The sequence below is a fragment of the Mercenaria mercenaria genome, chromosome 19 (genome assembly GCF_021730395.1).
Source record: "Mercenaria mercenaria strain notata chromosome 19, MADL_Memer_1, whole genome shotgun sequence".
Lineage (NCBI taxonomy): Eukaryota > Metazoa > Mollusca > Bivalvia > Venerida > Veneridae > Mercenaria > Mercenaria mercenaria.
Window position 1 is genome coordinate 22530860 of NC_069379.1, and position 17024 is coordinate 22547883.

General features: G+C 36.2%; 1 protein-coding gene across 1 annotated transcript in view; it reads right to left on the reverse strand.

Moving 5' to 3' along the window:
* The window catches only part of LOC123541921 (neogenin-like), a 152479-nt gene that overhangs the window by 8207 nt on the left and 127248 nt on the right, over positions 1-17024 (reverse strand). Inside the window, exons 25-30 of the mRNA XM_053531222.1 lie at positions 11561-11704; positions 10852-11049; positions 9283-9312; positions 8610-8693; positions 4992-5213; positions 184-332 (exon numbers count right to left, since the gene is read on the reverse strand). Coding sequence (XP_053387197.1) covers positions 184-332; positions 4992-5213; positions 8610-8693; positions 9283-9312; positions 10852-11049; positions 11561-11704 — 827 coding nt within the window. The remainder of the gene's footprint in view (positions 1-183; positions 333-4991; positions 5214-8609; positions 8694-9282; positions 9313-10851; positions 11050-11560; positions 11705-17024) is intronic.

The window sequence follows — 17024 nt, forward strand, 5'->3', positions numbered from 1 at the left end:
AAAACTCTACACCATTTTGGTGTTGAGATAAGATAAGATAAGTTTTAATTTATGTCGGCAAGACATGTAACAATACAACATAAGCTCTGACTGAGCTTTTTAACCGACCACTGAAAACAAGTATATGTATAACATAGTTTGTTGACTGCTTGTCAGTGACGAGCTGTTGACATCTAGACCTACCTCAATGTCTTTCTCCTCCTTACTGGTCTGTAGTACATCTGGTGCCGACTTTGGAGACACCATAGGAGCCATCATGGCCCGTGGCTTTATGGGACCACTAGATATTGGAGCAGCTTTTTTAAACGGCACCGCTGTCTGCTGAGGCTTCACTGTAAATGGAAGAAAATGTCTTCCTTAAATTTGTTTATAAAATTTCTGATTTCTTTTAATGAATTATCATTTTCTTCATTCCGAAGTAATGTGTATGAAGTATTTAATGCATGTGATATGTCAGTTGCAACATTTTCAATGTATTAAATGTCAATAACTAAACCCATACACAGGTCAGACTTATATGTCTGTATCAAGTGACAATCTACATCCCTGTTCTTTAACATTCAACATTCTCTTATCATTGTCTTGCTGAAAAATACTTTTTTGATTCATTTAATGGCATATGATATATCATATAAAATATAAGAATATCTCTGCATAATTAATCAGTCATTTTTGTTCTGAAATACTGTAAAACTGTGAAGTATTAGTTGTGATTAAATACTGCAGTTAGTGACAGCTAGATGCTTTATTCAGAAACTGAAACTACATGTTAGTGTATTAATTCTGTAATGTTAACAGACATGTTAATTGTCGACAGTAACAGACAGAGTGTGTAATAGACAGTGGACATTGGATATACAGGATTATATATAGAGTATAGGAGTGTAATGTATTTGGAAGGAAATACAGCCCTTAATTTGCCCTATTATCTACCTCCTGTCAATGTTGTACCTATTCTAAACTGTTATATACACTAGCAATACTTATACTGCAAACTAAACAATGAAATGTGCAATAGCAACCACTCATAACATATATTGTAACATGTAGCAGGCTAACATATCTTTCATCAACACACACCGTGTATACTCCAACACACAATGGCAACCACTCATTGCATATATTGTAACATGTAGCAGACTAACATATCTTTCATCAACACACACCGTGTATACTCCAACACACAATGGCAACCACTCATTGCATATATTGTAACATGTAGCGGACTAACATATCTTTCATCAACACACACTGTGTATACTCCAACACACAATGGCAACCAGTCATTACATATATTGTAACATGTAGCAGTCTAACAAATCTTTCATCAACACACACTGTGTATACTCCAACACAGAATGGCAACCACTCATTACATATATTGTAACATGTAGCAGACTAACATATCTTTCATCGACACACACTGTGTATACTCCAACACACAATGGCAACCATTCATTACATATATTGTAACATGTAGCAGTCTAACAAATCTTTCATCAACACACACCGTGTATACTCCAACACACAATGGCAACCACTCATTGCATATATTGTAACATGTAGCAGACTAACAAATCTTTCATCAACACACACCGTGTATACTCCAACACACAATGGCAACCACTCATTGCATATATTGTAACATGTAGCAGACTAACAAATCTTTCATCAACACACACCGTGTATACTCCAACACACAATGGCAACCACTCATTGCATATATTGTAACATGTAGCAGACTAACAAATCTTTCATCAACACACACTGTGTATACTCCAATACACAATGGCAACCACTCATTGCATATATTGTAACATGTAGCAGACTAACAAATCTTTCATCAACACACACTGTGTATACTCCAACACACAATGGCAACCACTCATTGCATATATTGTAACATGTAGCAGTCTAACAAATCTTTCATCAACACACACCGCGTATACTCCAACACACAATGGCAACCACTCATTGCATATATTGTAACATGTAGCAGTCTAACAAATCTTTCATCAACACACACCGCGTATACTCCAACACACAATGGCAACCACTCATAACATATATTGTAACATGTAGCAGACTAACAAATCTTTCATCAACACACACTGTGTATACTCCAACACACAATGGCAACCGCTAATAACATATATTTAGCATGTAGCAGACTAACAAATCTTTCATCAAACACACTGTGTATACTCCAACACACAATGGCAACCACTCATAACATAATTTAGCATGTAGCAGACTAACAAATCTTTCATCAACACACACTGTGTATACTCAACACACAATGGCAACCACTCATAACATATATTGTAACATGTAGCAGACTAACAAATCTTTCATCAACACACACTGTGTATACTCCAACACACAATGGCAACCGCTAATAACATATATTTAGCATGTAGCAGACTAACAAATCTTTCATCAACACACACTGTGTATACTCCAACACACAATGGCAACCACTCATAACATATATTTAGCATGTAGCAGACTAACAAATCTTTCATCAACACACACTGTGTATACTCCAACACACAATGGCAACTACTCATAACATATATTGTAACATGTAGCAGACTAGCAAATCTTTCATCAACACACACCATGTATACTCCAACACACAATGGCAACCACTCATAACATATAATTAGCATGTAGCATACTAACAAATCTTTCATCAACACACACCATGTATACTCCAACACACAGTGACAAGACACACACAATATATACACAAACACATGGTGGCAACAGCTCACCACATATATTTGTGATGTGTAGCAGCCTTGCAAATCTTCCATCAATTTCATGGGCATGACATTTCGTGGTTTTGGTCAAAACGGCAGTTTCATGGGGGTATGAATTCATGGATTTCAACTTTAGAACATATTAAAATGAATGGGAATTTTACATGTTTGTTGGGATTAAATTTTGTGGATTGACTCCAGCATGAATACTAATGATTTCACACTATATACAAACACACAGTGGCAACAGCATATTACATATATTGTCTCACATATATTGTATCATGTCACAGACTTACAAACCTTTAAATAAAAACCATGCATACACAAACTTTTCTTAGAGACTTACTTAGGTGACTAAAATTAATTTCAAATATCTAAATACAGTCTATAGAATATAAATATATACGTAAATCTATATCTACAATAAATGCATCATGTTTTAACTTGCAAGGTCAATATTTAATACTATGGTATGTTTTAAATCCTTTTAAATTAGAAGCAGGTCCAATTGGCAGGTAGCATTAGAATCTGTAACAGGTCTTCACTTGTGTCAAGTCTTGTGATCATATGATTTAACAAAAACACTGATACACTAAAAACCCATAGTGGCCCTAAGTCGCTCACCTGTGTTTTTTCTCTATTTTTAGCTCTGGCAGCCTCTACAACAGGCCAAGTGCCCCAAATTGAACAAAAATAGCGCCATGATGTCCCTAGATCACTCACCTGAGTTACACCACTTGCTTGAACAGTTTTGGCAGATGGTTATGCAAGGAAAATGTTTGTGAAATCATTTTGAAGTACTGAATGTATTTTCTGACAAGAATATTTTAGGGGCTTATGAGGTAATGGGATCAAGTGCCCTCATTCGAACAAAAATCTAACAATCAAGTTTGATGAAGATTTATCAAGTGGCATTTAAAAGTATTTCTATTTTTAGCTCTTTCTAAGGGGCCACATGCTCCCATTTAAAGAAATCTTAGAGGACTTTACAATGATACTATAGACCTAGTTGGATGAAGATCCATTAAGCGGCTCATAATTAGGAGTCATTTTAGGCAGTATCTAAAAGGGGCCCAGAGGCCCATTTGAAAAAAACTTTGAGAGATGATCTTATAATGATGCTACAGACCAAGTTTGATTTCATTAAGTGGTTCATTAGACAAACTCATTTTTAGGTCTTTTAACGTTTAACTCTGGCAGTCCCTAAAAGGAGACCAAGCACCCTCCAAGAAGCTACAGATCAAGTCTGTTGCAATTCAGTCCAATAGTTTCACAGGAGAAAATGATTAAGCAAAGATGTTCACAATGGATGCCAGACTATCCACCTAAACTACTAGCTCACCCTGAACCTTTGGTCCAAGGTGAGCTAAAAAAAACTACAGCTATCACTATAGGTGATTAATCCCACCCCCCCCCACCCCCAACAAGGGAAAATAAAATGTCGAAATCAAGTTGTTTGACCTTCAAGATTGACCCTGAACCTAAAGACCAGGTTTGTGCACTCAGCATGTCATCTTGAACATATTAACAATTGATGCTACTTTCATGAAAATCCTTCCAGTGGTTATGAAAATACAGAAGATACAAATCGTAAGCACTTTGATCTTTTAATCCTAAGTTCAGTGATAAAGGATATATGGTCTCTAGGTTAACAACTGATACTTAGTTTTATGAAAATCTTCCTAGTGGAGCAGACACAAAGTTTACCCACTTCATCATTGCCATCAAATTGCGATCATCCAATCACATTTATCTTCACCAGACTGACCAGTCCTAGTTCTAGCCTCTTAATGCCGAGTACCAAGCAAGGAAGCTGTTAATATAATTCTTCATGTCTTTTGTTCTGATGTGGCCAGTCATCGAACCAATGACCTCCTGCACACTAAGTGGGTGCTACCACGAGGATACCGAGGCAATGCGGAAAAAAATTATGGACGGACGGATGGATGAACAGATGGACATGTGTGATTCCAATACAGCCCCAAGATACTATGTATCTGGGGATAAATGTTTTAATTCCTGGCTAAAATAATTGCATAGTATAAATTAGTTTTATCTATGTATTTATAAGGGATTATATATTCATGCTAATGATACATATGAAGTAAATGTACTAGCGCTACCAGTCTACCACCACCATATATAATATTACCACCAAAGCGTTAAAGGGAAGTTATTGTGCAAGATGGGATAAAAAACCTGCCACCCAGCTAAGCTGTTTACCTATATGCTTAGGAGTGCTAGTTTTGCTGGACCCTGGGGGTTCTGGAACACTAAAGCTGCGAAGAGGGGAACCAGAGCGACCAAATGTACCAGAATGATGTTGGGAATTAGATATGTCTGTAGAGGACATATGTTTCACTGGGGTAGCTATGCCAGTCATTGGGGTACGGGGTTTATGGCGACGGGTGAGAGAACCATGATGAGAAGGCGTGCTAAATCCACCTGCAAACAGTAAGTGACATTCGTATGAAAATAAATGATCTTATAATAGTATGAAAAATGCAAATGTTGCTTTTCTGTTGGACCAACATAAGCTAGTGCATTGTTTTATTGAGTTTTACGTCACACAGACAAAATTTCAGTCATATGGTTGCCTTCCAGCTTTCAACAGTAGAGGAAGACCCAATGTGCCCATCCATTTCAGGCACCTTGGTAGACTGCTGACCTTCTGTAAGCCAGCTGAAACACAAAAGAGTTCTACACCCCAAGCAAGTTGTGAGGAGCAATTGAATCAATGTCAGTTACCTTTAATGACTGAAACTTTATCCTTAGCACTGTAATTTGACTTTTTCTATTTTATTCTAGTTCCAAAATCTTGAAATATAATTCTGCAAGCCAAGCAAGCAATGATCTATCACAGTTCTGAGGGCAGAATGGAAAACTGTTCCTGACAGCAAGTTGCAACAGTTACCCATTCTGTCCTCTGTGACTAAGCTAAATGTATTGTATGTGAAGGCTAGTCATTCAAGAGGCACTGCACAATGTCATTCAAGATGTGAAAGCTCAGTAAAAGCTAAAGTCATTCCTTACAGCAAAGCTAATATTTCACATCACAGCTACAGTCCATTCAAAGAGGCAAAGCAGAATAACACACTATGTTACTATTCCAACTCTTCAAACCAAGCCAGGTAAACAACTGTATGAATTCACTAGGTGTATGAAAGGTTTCTTTTCAAGCGTTTTTGTATACACCCTGTACTTCCATACACTTACTGCAATAAACAGTCAAACCTAGACTAAAGACCACCTCTGAATAATGACCACAGCTATTTAAACCTGCTTATGTCAAAATCTTTCCTTCTGGTTTGACCCAGCCTTTATGTCAAACCTCAACATTTTTTTCATTTCATTAGAGCAGTCTTTGAAACTAGGACTGACTGTTTATCTCAACATTTTGTCATGATGTGAATGGAGTAATGAGTATATGAGAGACAGAACTTGTATGAAATATTAAGCTTACATAATCAACTTAAAAACTAATTTTAGGAATACGTAAATGGGAGATATTTTCTTATATATTCTTCAGCCCAAAATTAACAGTTTGTTATGTTATGAAACAAAACAATATAAATTAATGCCCAAACACATTTTCCTCTATAATTTGATCCCAATTCTTCAGTTTCATTTTTATTTTGATTGTACATAAATGCCTATATCTAGGTTAAACTCTGAATTCCTGGATTTCTGATCACTAAGCAGACCTATGTTAAGAACTGTGGGGGCTGCAGTAAAATTTCAATTTCATTTGTATTCCCGGACTTCTGACCAATACATGTGCTTATATTAAGAATATTGGAGACTGCAATCAAATTCAAATCTCACTTGGATTCCCAGATTTCTGACCAATACATTTGCTTATATAAAGAATATTGGAGACTGCAGTCAAATTCAAATCTAACTTGGATTCCTGATTTCTGACCAATACATTTGCTTATATAAAGAATATTGGAGACTACAGTCAAATTCAAATCTCACTTGGATTCCCGGATTTCTGACCAATACATTTGTTTATAAAAAGAATATTGGAGACTGCAGTCAAATTCAAATCTCACTTGAATTCCCGGATTTCTGACCAATACATTTGCTTATATTCAGAACACTGGAGACTGCAGTCAAATTCAAATCTCACTTGGATTCCCGGATTTCTGACCAATACATTTGGTTATATAAAGAATATTGGAGACTGCAGTCAAATTCAAATCTCACTTGGATTCCCGGATTTCTGACCAATACATTTGCTTATATTCAGAACACTGGAGACTGCAGTCAAATTTCAATCTCACTTGGATTCCCAGATTTCTGACCAATACATTTGCTTATAAAAAGAATATTGGAGAATGCAGTCAAATTTCAATCTCACTTGGATTCCCAGATTTCTGACCAATACATTTGCTTATATAACAAGAGCTGTCCATAAGACAGCCAAGCTCGACTATTCGAAATATTGTCACAGAAGCTGGAAATTATTACCCAAAATGTTAAATATCAAAAGAGTTTTAAGTTCAAAAGGGGACATATCAGAGTTATGGGACTTGATGCTATCAACTAGTTTTATAACCCCGAAGAAACATGTTAAGTTTCAATTCAATATCTGCATTAGTTTTGGGGATAGTAACTTGCATGTAAAACTTTAACCAGAATTTTCTAAGTCCAAAAGGGGGCATAATTTGCTCAAAATACATGTTAAGAGTTATGGAACTTGACCCAGTGAGGTAGGTAATTGATCTAGAAAAAGAATAAATAAGTTCCAAATCTATATGCCTTTTAGTAATAGCTGTAAGTACTTGCACGCAAAACTTTAACCAGAATTTTCTAAGTCCAAAAGGGGGCATAATTTGGCCAAAATACATGCCAGAGTTATGGGACTTGACCCAGTGAGGTAGGTAATTGATCTAGAAAAAGAAAAAATAAGTTTCAAATCTATATGCCTTTTAGTAATAGCTGTATGTACTTGCACGCAAAACTTTAACCAGAATTTTCTAAGTCCAAAAGGGGGCATAATTTGGCCAAAATACATGCCAGAGTTATGGGACTTGACCCAGTGAGGTAGGTAATTGATCTAGAAAAAGAAAAAATAAGTTTCAAATCTATATGCCTTTTAGTAATAGCTGTATGTACTTGCACGCAAAACTTTAACCAGAATTTTCTAAGTCCAAAAGGGGCATAATTTGGCCAAAATGAAGGTCAGAGTTATGGGACTTGGTGCTATCAACTAGTTTTATAACCCCGAAGACACATGTGAAGTTTCAATTCAATATCTGCATTAGTTTTGGAGATAGTAACTTGCATGTAAAACTTTAACCAGAATTTTCTAAGTCCAAAAGGGGGCATAATTTGCTCAAAATACATGTTAGAGTTATGGAACTTGACCCAGTGAGGTTGGTAATTGACCTAGAAAAAGAATAAATAAGTTTCAAAGCTATATGCCTTTAAATGATAGCTGTATGTACTTGCATGCAAAAACTTAACCAAGGTGTGACGCCGACGCCGACGCCAGGGTGAGTAGAATAGCTAGACTATTCTTTGAATAGTCGAGCTAAAAATATTGGAGACTGCAGTCAAATTTCAATCTCACTTGGATTTCTGACCAATACATTTGCTTATATAAAGAATATTGGAGAATGCAGTCAAATTCAAATCTCATCAGGATTCAATATGCTTTAAATTTTAAAATTAATAAGGATAAATTGTAAATTTGATTCAAGTTTACTTATGAAATAAATACACTGCCCTTACTTGTATGACCCTACAAAAAGTATTATTTTTCATCAACATAAAACAGAAAATTAGGCGAAAATTAAGAAATGATGAGAAAGAATGTAGATAAATGATACATGCCATAGCCAACTCTGTTCATGTACTGGTCATCAAACACTTCAGGATGACAATGTTCATCTTCCTCTGTGCAGGGTACCAGTCGATCTGTAACATGGTGAAACATAAACAACTCAGGGAACCATGCAACCACAAAAATAGCTGACCAATCACAAATCTTGTTACAAAATAAAATATTACAAAAGGTAAAGAAAATAGTGATTTTTGCTGGCAGATATAAACTGAGCAAGATGAAAGAATATAAAACTGATGTGATGACTATATGATGAAATGTTTCAAAGTAAATGAGATTAAAATATGTGACTATACAGACAGCATTAAATACAGGAATACAGTTGTATTCAATTGGATGACTTTCCAATTTTACTAGTTCAGTACAGAACACAAAAACACTGTTTGCTTACTAAATTATACCACAAAAACTTGCAAGTGATGTAGCACTTTCTCAAATGACTGTATCAAGAATTTAATACAACTGCATTCTGTATTTACAACCCATCTAATGATAATGAACAAAGAGATCTGATCTACAGGTGTCAGCAAGTTGATACATGTACATGCAACACACTTAAAGCAATACATGTAACCAAACTGTAGAAGTACATTTTACACGACCACATAATTTAAATATGCAATCAAAATGCAGGAAATGTTAAAAGGAATCTACAATACTTACAGCCATACTCGACAGGGTAACCATGCGCCGCTGTCAAACAAAATAAAAATCTAACATAAGTCAAGTTAGTTAAAACAAAATTAATCGATCAACTTGATAAAAGAATCTTAATGGACTCTTTAAACAGCTTCAAATTGTTTACAGGAAGTATATATATGTATTTGTAAAATATCATTCAGTTCTCTAGATGTAACAACTTTAACAACTTCAAACTGTTTACAGCAGGTGTATATATCTATCAGTACAATGCTGTTCTGTTCTCAGATGTTACAACTTTATGAGCTTCAAATTGTTTACAACAAGCAGATATATTTATCAGGCTGATATCATTCAGTTCTCAGGATGTAATAACTTTACAAGCTTCAATTTGTTCACAGTAAGTATATATTATATTTATCTAGCCTTCTATAAGTGTCTTGCATTTATACTGGTCATATGACGTCACATGCAGCCCAGATATATTTCATATCTGTTTAGTATATTTTCTGAAACGATTTTTGATTAAATTAAAATGGCTGCTGCATCGCTTGCAAAGTTGAATTGAGTCGAACTATTACAGCTGCAGCTACATACATCTTCTACCTGAGTAAATTTAGTGTTTTATTGCTATTTTTGTTCAATAATATTAATTTCATAAGTGACAATAGACATGAGGCTGGAGTAGAAGAAACGTAAATCTGTATTTGGGATAGTAGGGAGATTATGTTTAATTCTTGTTTATAAACTAAATTATCATAAAGTGAAGGGTCTATTTCTTTATTCAGCCATTTGTTGAAGGATCATTTTATCTATATACAAGATAAAGGATTAAGCAGGAAATATGATTAATGCAGAAATTTCAATACATGTCAGACACTGAAAAATCAGATGGAACAAAAATGTTCAGTGTTTTGAATAGAACCAGTCCATAACTTGCTGAGCTTTTGTGTTTTGTGATTCAGTGAAAATATAGTTCATTATGCAGAATGAGTGATGTATAATATCATTTAGTTCTTCTCCATATGTTACAACTGTAAGAGCTTCAGATTGTTTACTGCGTTTAGTTTTCGGTACGTTCCAACTTTAAGGGCTTTGTTTACAGTAGGTATAATAATTATAGCTATCAGTATAATATGGTTCAGTTCTCCATTATGTAACATGTCCACCAAAAAGCTGAAATCTGCCATAACTGGAACTCCAGGGTTTCTGTACATTAATCAATACAATTGAAAATGGAAGAACAACTTCAAACTGGTATTTAATTTATTTCCAACTAGTTTCGGCTTTCAATGCCTTCATCAGGGGTATAATGTTTACAAGCAATAACGTTGATGACGTCATGTGGAACATGACGTCATAACAACGACGTCAAAACGTATGCAACAGCATGGCGTAATTTAACATTCAAAAACATTATACATATTATACAGAAATGCATTCTTTGAGGGCAGATTTTCTAAAATCAATTCAATAATATGTTCACAAGTCATGCATTTGTCTCCATTAATTCAGCTGCATTTCACTGCAGGCTGGTAACATGCTACATAATGTCAACGAGTGAGCAGCATGCCAGGATTGCATTATACATACATGTATTTGAGATATCCCCTGCATTGACCCTTGGTGGCCCCTGTGCTGCGTACTGCATCTGGTACTGTGTTCTAGGGTACACTGGTCGCATAGGGATCACACCAGAGTCCTCTGAAGGGCTTGGTGGACGGTTAGCCACATTGGGAGTGTACCGTGACATAATGTTCCCATTGGGGTATGCTGATACTGCAACTACAGCTGGAATAGAAAAAACATTCGAGATAACACAAATCATGCATGGTTCTGAACTCACATAAAAAACAAATTATCAGAACAGCTTCAATTTAACAACTTTAAGAATACCCCAAAACTAATTCTAATCTTCCAGACTTGTATGCTTATATTTAATCAAACATTTGATGAACGTAATAGGACGTGATAATTACAAATGATCTTTCTCATGAGATTAGGCATCCACTTTAATAAACACTTAATAAACACCACTTCGATAACCTAGTGGTAGAGCGTCCGCTTCAAATGTAGGAGGTCCTGGGTTTGATCCCGTCCACATTATACCAAAGACGTGAAAAATTGTACCAGTAGCTCCCTTGCTTGACGCTCAGCATTAAAAGGAAACTGGCTTCTTTTCTCTCATACCCACGTGGCGATGGATTCTATCAGGAATAAGGTGTCAAGAGTTATTAATATAAGTTGTAGAACTTGCTTCACAATCAGCCTAAAATAAATTATGTATAAACTAAACACTTACGTTCTCTCTGATGAGACTGGGCGTCGACTGGAAGCTTTAATGGTTTAGGCCGTATGATATTTCGTTGTTGAGAATTGGTGAGTTGATGATAGCTTGGAGGTAGTAACCTTTCTTCAGCTTCACTACCAGACTGGTAAACCTCCGCTGAAATTGTCATTGTATAACTGCACATTTCTTTCTATTAAACCAACAGCTTCACATAAACAGGCCCTACTGTTTTTGATATTCAGTAATAATGTGACAAAACTATCAACTACTGGTACCTATACTGACCACAAAAATGAGGTAAGAAGACAAATATTGGTAGAAGTGGCAAAGTGGCCAGCTATACATGTATACAGTCAGCGTGTACTATTTTTAACTGTATGCATACAGTTATTAATACACATAAACTTGTACCAACATAAACTTAAAGTACGAAAAATATGCACATATCCAATTCATGTTTTGACATACAGCAAGTTACATTTCAACTGGAGGAAACAGTGTGAGAAGTTGAGGAGACCATGTTCTCATGCAGCTGTAGTATTTCAAAGTCTAAACAAGGGCCATAATTCAAGACAATAGGCCATAGTGGCCCTAAAGCATTAAAATGGCCTTAAATTGATGTATGACACACTGAATCATTTGAATAAACTTGGTTTGGAGAGGACCCTATAATGATGATAAGACCAACTTTGATGAATAGCCATCAAGAAGCTGTTTAAAGGTACTTCTATCTTTAGTTCAAGTGGACCCTTAAAAGGGCCAAGTGCCTCTATCTGAATAAATTTGAGAGAAGACCTTACAATGATGCTTCAAGTCTGATGAGGATTCATCAAGCAGTTCATGAGAAGTTGTTTAAAAGTATTTCTATTTTCAATTCTAGCAGCCTCTCAAAAGGGTCAAATGTTCCCAACTGAACAAAATTGGGAGAAAACTTTATAATGATGCTACAGACCAAGTTCGATGAAAATCCATCAAGCGATTTAAGGGCAGTGAAAAAACAACAACAGACATTGAAGTTCACAAAATATGCAGTCATTAGCTTCATGAAGATGACATACACCAAGTTTCATTTCATTTGGCTGGGAACAGTAGGAAGAGTTGAGTTCATAACAAGAGGACCATGATGGTCCTGAATCACTCACCTCTTTCCACATGACCCAGTTTTGAGTATGATGTTGTTTTTTCTATTATTTGACATAGTGACCTAGTTTTTGAGCTCATGTGACCCAGTTTTTAACTTGACCTAGATATTATCAAGATAAAAATTCTGACCAGTTTTCATGAAGATCCATTGAAAAATATGGTCTCTAGAGATGTTAAAAGATTTTAATAATTTTAGACCTACTGACCTAGTTTTTGACCGCAGTTGACCCAGTTTCAAACTTGACCTAGATATCATCAAGATGAACATTCAGACCAACTTTCATACAGATCCCATGTAAAGTATGGCCTCTAGAGAGGTCAAAAGGTTTTTTTATTCTTTGACCTACTGACCTAGTTTTTTACGGCACGTGACCCAGTTTCACACTTGACCTAGATATCATCAAGGTGAACATTCTGACCAATTTTTATGGAGATCCATTCACAAGTATGGTCTCTAGAGAGGTCACAAGGTTTTTCTGTTTTTAGAACTAATGACCTAGTTTTTGACTGCACATGACCCTGTTTCGAACTTGACCTAGATATCATCAAGATGAACATTCAGACCAATTTTCATACAGATCCCATGAAAAATATGGCCTTAAGAGAGGTCACAAGGTTTTTCTATTATTTGACCTACTGACCTAGTTTTTGATGGCACTTGACCAACTTTCAAATTTGACCTAGATATCATCAAGATGAACATTCAGACCAATTTTCATACAGACCCCATGAAAAATATGGCCTCTAGAGAGGTCACAAGGTTTTGCTATTATTTGACCTACTGACCTAGTTTTTGACCGCATGTGACCCACTTTCAAACATGACCTAGATATCATCAAGGTGAACATTCTGACCAATTTTCATGAAGATCTCATGAAATATATGGCCTCTAGAGAGGTCACAAGGTTTTTCTATTTTTAGACCTACTGACCTAGTTTTTGACCGCACTTGACCCAGTTTCGACCCTGACCTAGATATCATTAGGATGAACATTCAGACCAACTTTCATACAGATCCCATGAAAAATATGGCCTTTAGAGAGGTCACAAGGTTTTTCTATTATTTGACCTACTGACCTAGTTTTTGATGGCACGTGACCCAGTTTCGAACTTGACCTAGATATTATCAAGGTGAACATTCTGACCAATTTTCATGAAGATCTTTTGAAATATATGGCCTCTAGAGAGGTCACAAGGTTTTTCTATTTTTAGTACTGACCTAGTTTTTGAAGGCACGTGACCCAGTTTTGAACTTGACCTAGATATCATCAAGGTGAACATTCTGACCAAGTTTCATGAAGATCTTGTGAAATATATGGCCTCTAGAGAGGTCACAAGGTTTTTCTATTTTTAGACCTACTGACCTAGTTTTTGAGGGCACGTGACCCAGTTTCGAACTTGACCTAAATATCATCAAGATGAACATTCTGACCAACTTTCATAAAGATCCCATGAAAAATGTGACCTCTAGAGTGGTCACAAGCAAAAGTTTACAGACGGACGCACGGACGGACGACGGACACCGTGCGATCACAAAAGCTCACCTTGTCACTTTGTGACGGGTGAGCTAAAACAAGAGCTGTCGGATGACAGCGCGCTCGACTATTCGAAGAATTGATTGAAGAATGGGGTCAAAATATTTCCATAGTTTTTCAGACTAAACAAAACAAGAGGACCATGATGGTCCTGAATCGCTCACCTATCCCCACATGACCCAGTGTTCAACTGAGTATGACGTCGTTATTTCTATTATTTGACATAGTGACCTAGTTTTTGAGCACATGTGACCTAGATATCATCAAGATAAAAAATTCTGACCAATTTTCGTGAGGATCCATTGAAAAATATGGCCTCTAGAGAGGTCACAAGGTTTTTCTATTATTTGACCTAATGACCTAGTTTTTGAAGGCACGTGACCCATTTTTAAATTTGACCTAGATATCATCAAGGTGAACATTCTCACCAATTTTCATGAAGATCTCGTGAAAAATATGGCCTCTAGAGAGGTCACAAGGTTTTTCTATTTTTCGACCTACTGACCTAGTTTTTGACCGCACATGACCCAGTTACGAACATGACCTAGATATCATCAAGCTGAACATTCTCACCAATTTTCATGAAGATCCATTGAGAAATATGGCCTCTAGAGAGGTCACAAGGTTTTTTCTATTTTTAGACCTACTGACCTAGTTTTTGACCCCACGTGACCCAGTTTCGAAATTGACTTAGATATCATCAAGATGAACATTCTGACCAATATTCATGAAGATCTCATGAAAAATATGGCCTCTAGAGAGGTCACAAGGTTTTTCTTATTTTTAGATCTACTGACCTAGTTTTCAACCCTACGTGACCCAGTTTCGAACTTGACCTAGATATCTTCAAGGTAAAACATTCTGACCAATTTTCATGAAGATCCATTGAAAAATATCGCCTCTAGAGAGGTCACAAGGTTTTCCTATTTTTAGACCTACTGACCTAGTTTTTGACCGCACGTGACCCAGTTTCGAACTTGATCTAGATATCATCAAGGTGAACATTCTGACCAATTTTCATGACGATCCATTGAGAAATATGGCCTCTATAGAGGTCACAAGGTTTTTCTATTTTTAGATCTACTGACCTAGATTTTGACCCCACATGACCCAGTTTCGAACTTAACCTAGATATCATCAAGGTGAACATTCTGACTAATATTCATGAAGATCTCAGGAAAAATATGGCCTCTAGAGAGGTCACAAGGTTTTTCTATTTTTAGACCTAATGACCTAGTTTTTAGCCCCATGTGACCCAGTTTCGAACTTGACCTAGATATCATCAAGATGAACATTCTGACCAATTTTCATGAAGATCCATTGAGAAATATGGCCTCTAGAGAGGTCACAATGTTTTTCTATTTTTAGACCTAATGACCTAGTTTTTGACCCTACGTGACCCAGTTTCGAACTTGACCTAGATATCATCAAGGTAAACATTCTGACCAATATTCATGAAGATCTCATGAAAAATATGGCCTCTAGAGAGGTCACAAGGCTTTTCTATTTTTAGATCTACTGACCTAGTTTTCAACCCCACGTGACCCAGTTTCGAACTTGACCTAGATATCATCAAGATGAACATTCTGACCAATTTTCATGAAGATCCATTTAGAAATATGGCCTCTAGAGAGGTCACAAGGTTTTTTCTATTTTTAGACCTACTGACCTAGTTTTTGACCCCACGTGACCCAGTTTCGAAATTGACTTAGATATCATCAAGATGAACATTCTGACCAATATTCATGAAGATCTCATGAAAAATATGGCCTCTAGAGAGGTCACAAGGTTTTTCTATTTTTAGATCTACTGACCTAGTTTTCAACCCTACGTGACCCAGTTTCGAACTTGACCTAGATATCTTCAAGGTAAACATTCTGACCAATTTTCATGAAGATCCATTGAAAAATATCGCCTCTAGAGAGGTCACAAGGTTTTCCTATTTTTAGACCTACTGACCTAGTTTTTGACCGCACGTGACCCAGTTTCGAACTTGATCTAGATATCATCAAGGTGAACATTCTGACCAATTTTCATGACGATCCATTGAGAAATATGGCCTCTATAGAGGTCACAAGGTTTTTCTATTTTTAGATCTACTGACCTAGATTTTGACCCACATGACCCAGTTTCGAACTTAACCTAGATATCATCAAGGTGAACATTCTGACTAATATTCTGAAGATCTCAGGAAAAATATATGGCCTCTAGAGAGGTCACAAGGTTTTTCTATTTTTAGACCTACCTAGTTTTTAGCCCCATGTGACCCAGTTTCGAACTTGACCTAGATATCATCAAGATGAACATTCTGACCAATTTTCATGAAGATCCATTGAGAAATATGGCCTCTAGAGAGGTCACAATGTTTTTCTATTTTTTAGACCTAATGACCTAGTTTTTGACCTACGTGACCCAGTTTCGAACTTGACCTAGATATCATCAAGGTAAACATTCTGACCAATATTCATGAAGATCTCATGAAAAATATGGCCTCTAGAGAGGTCACAAGGCTTTTCTATTTTTAGATCTACTGACCTAGTTTTTAACCCCACGTGACCCAGTTTCGAACTTGACCTTAGATATTCATCAAGATGAACATTCTGACCAATTTTCATGAAGATCCATTTAGAAATATGGCCTCTAGAGAGGTCACAAGGTTTTTCTATTTTTTAGACTACTGACCTAGTTTTGACCCCACGTGACCCAGTTTCGAACTTGACCTAGATATCATCAAGGTGAACATTCTGACCAATTTTCATAAAGATCTTGTGAAATATATGGCCTCTAGAGAGGTCACAA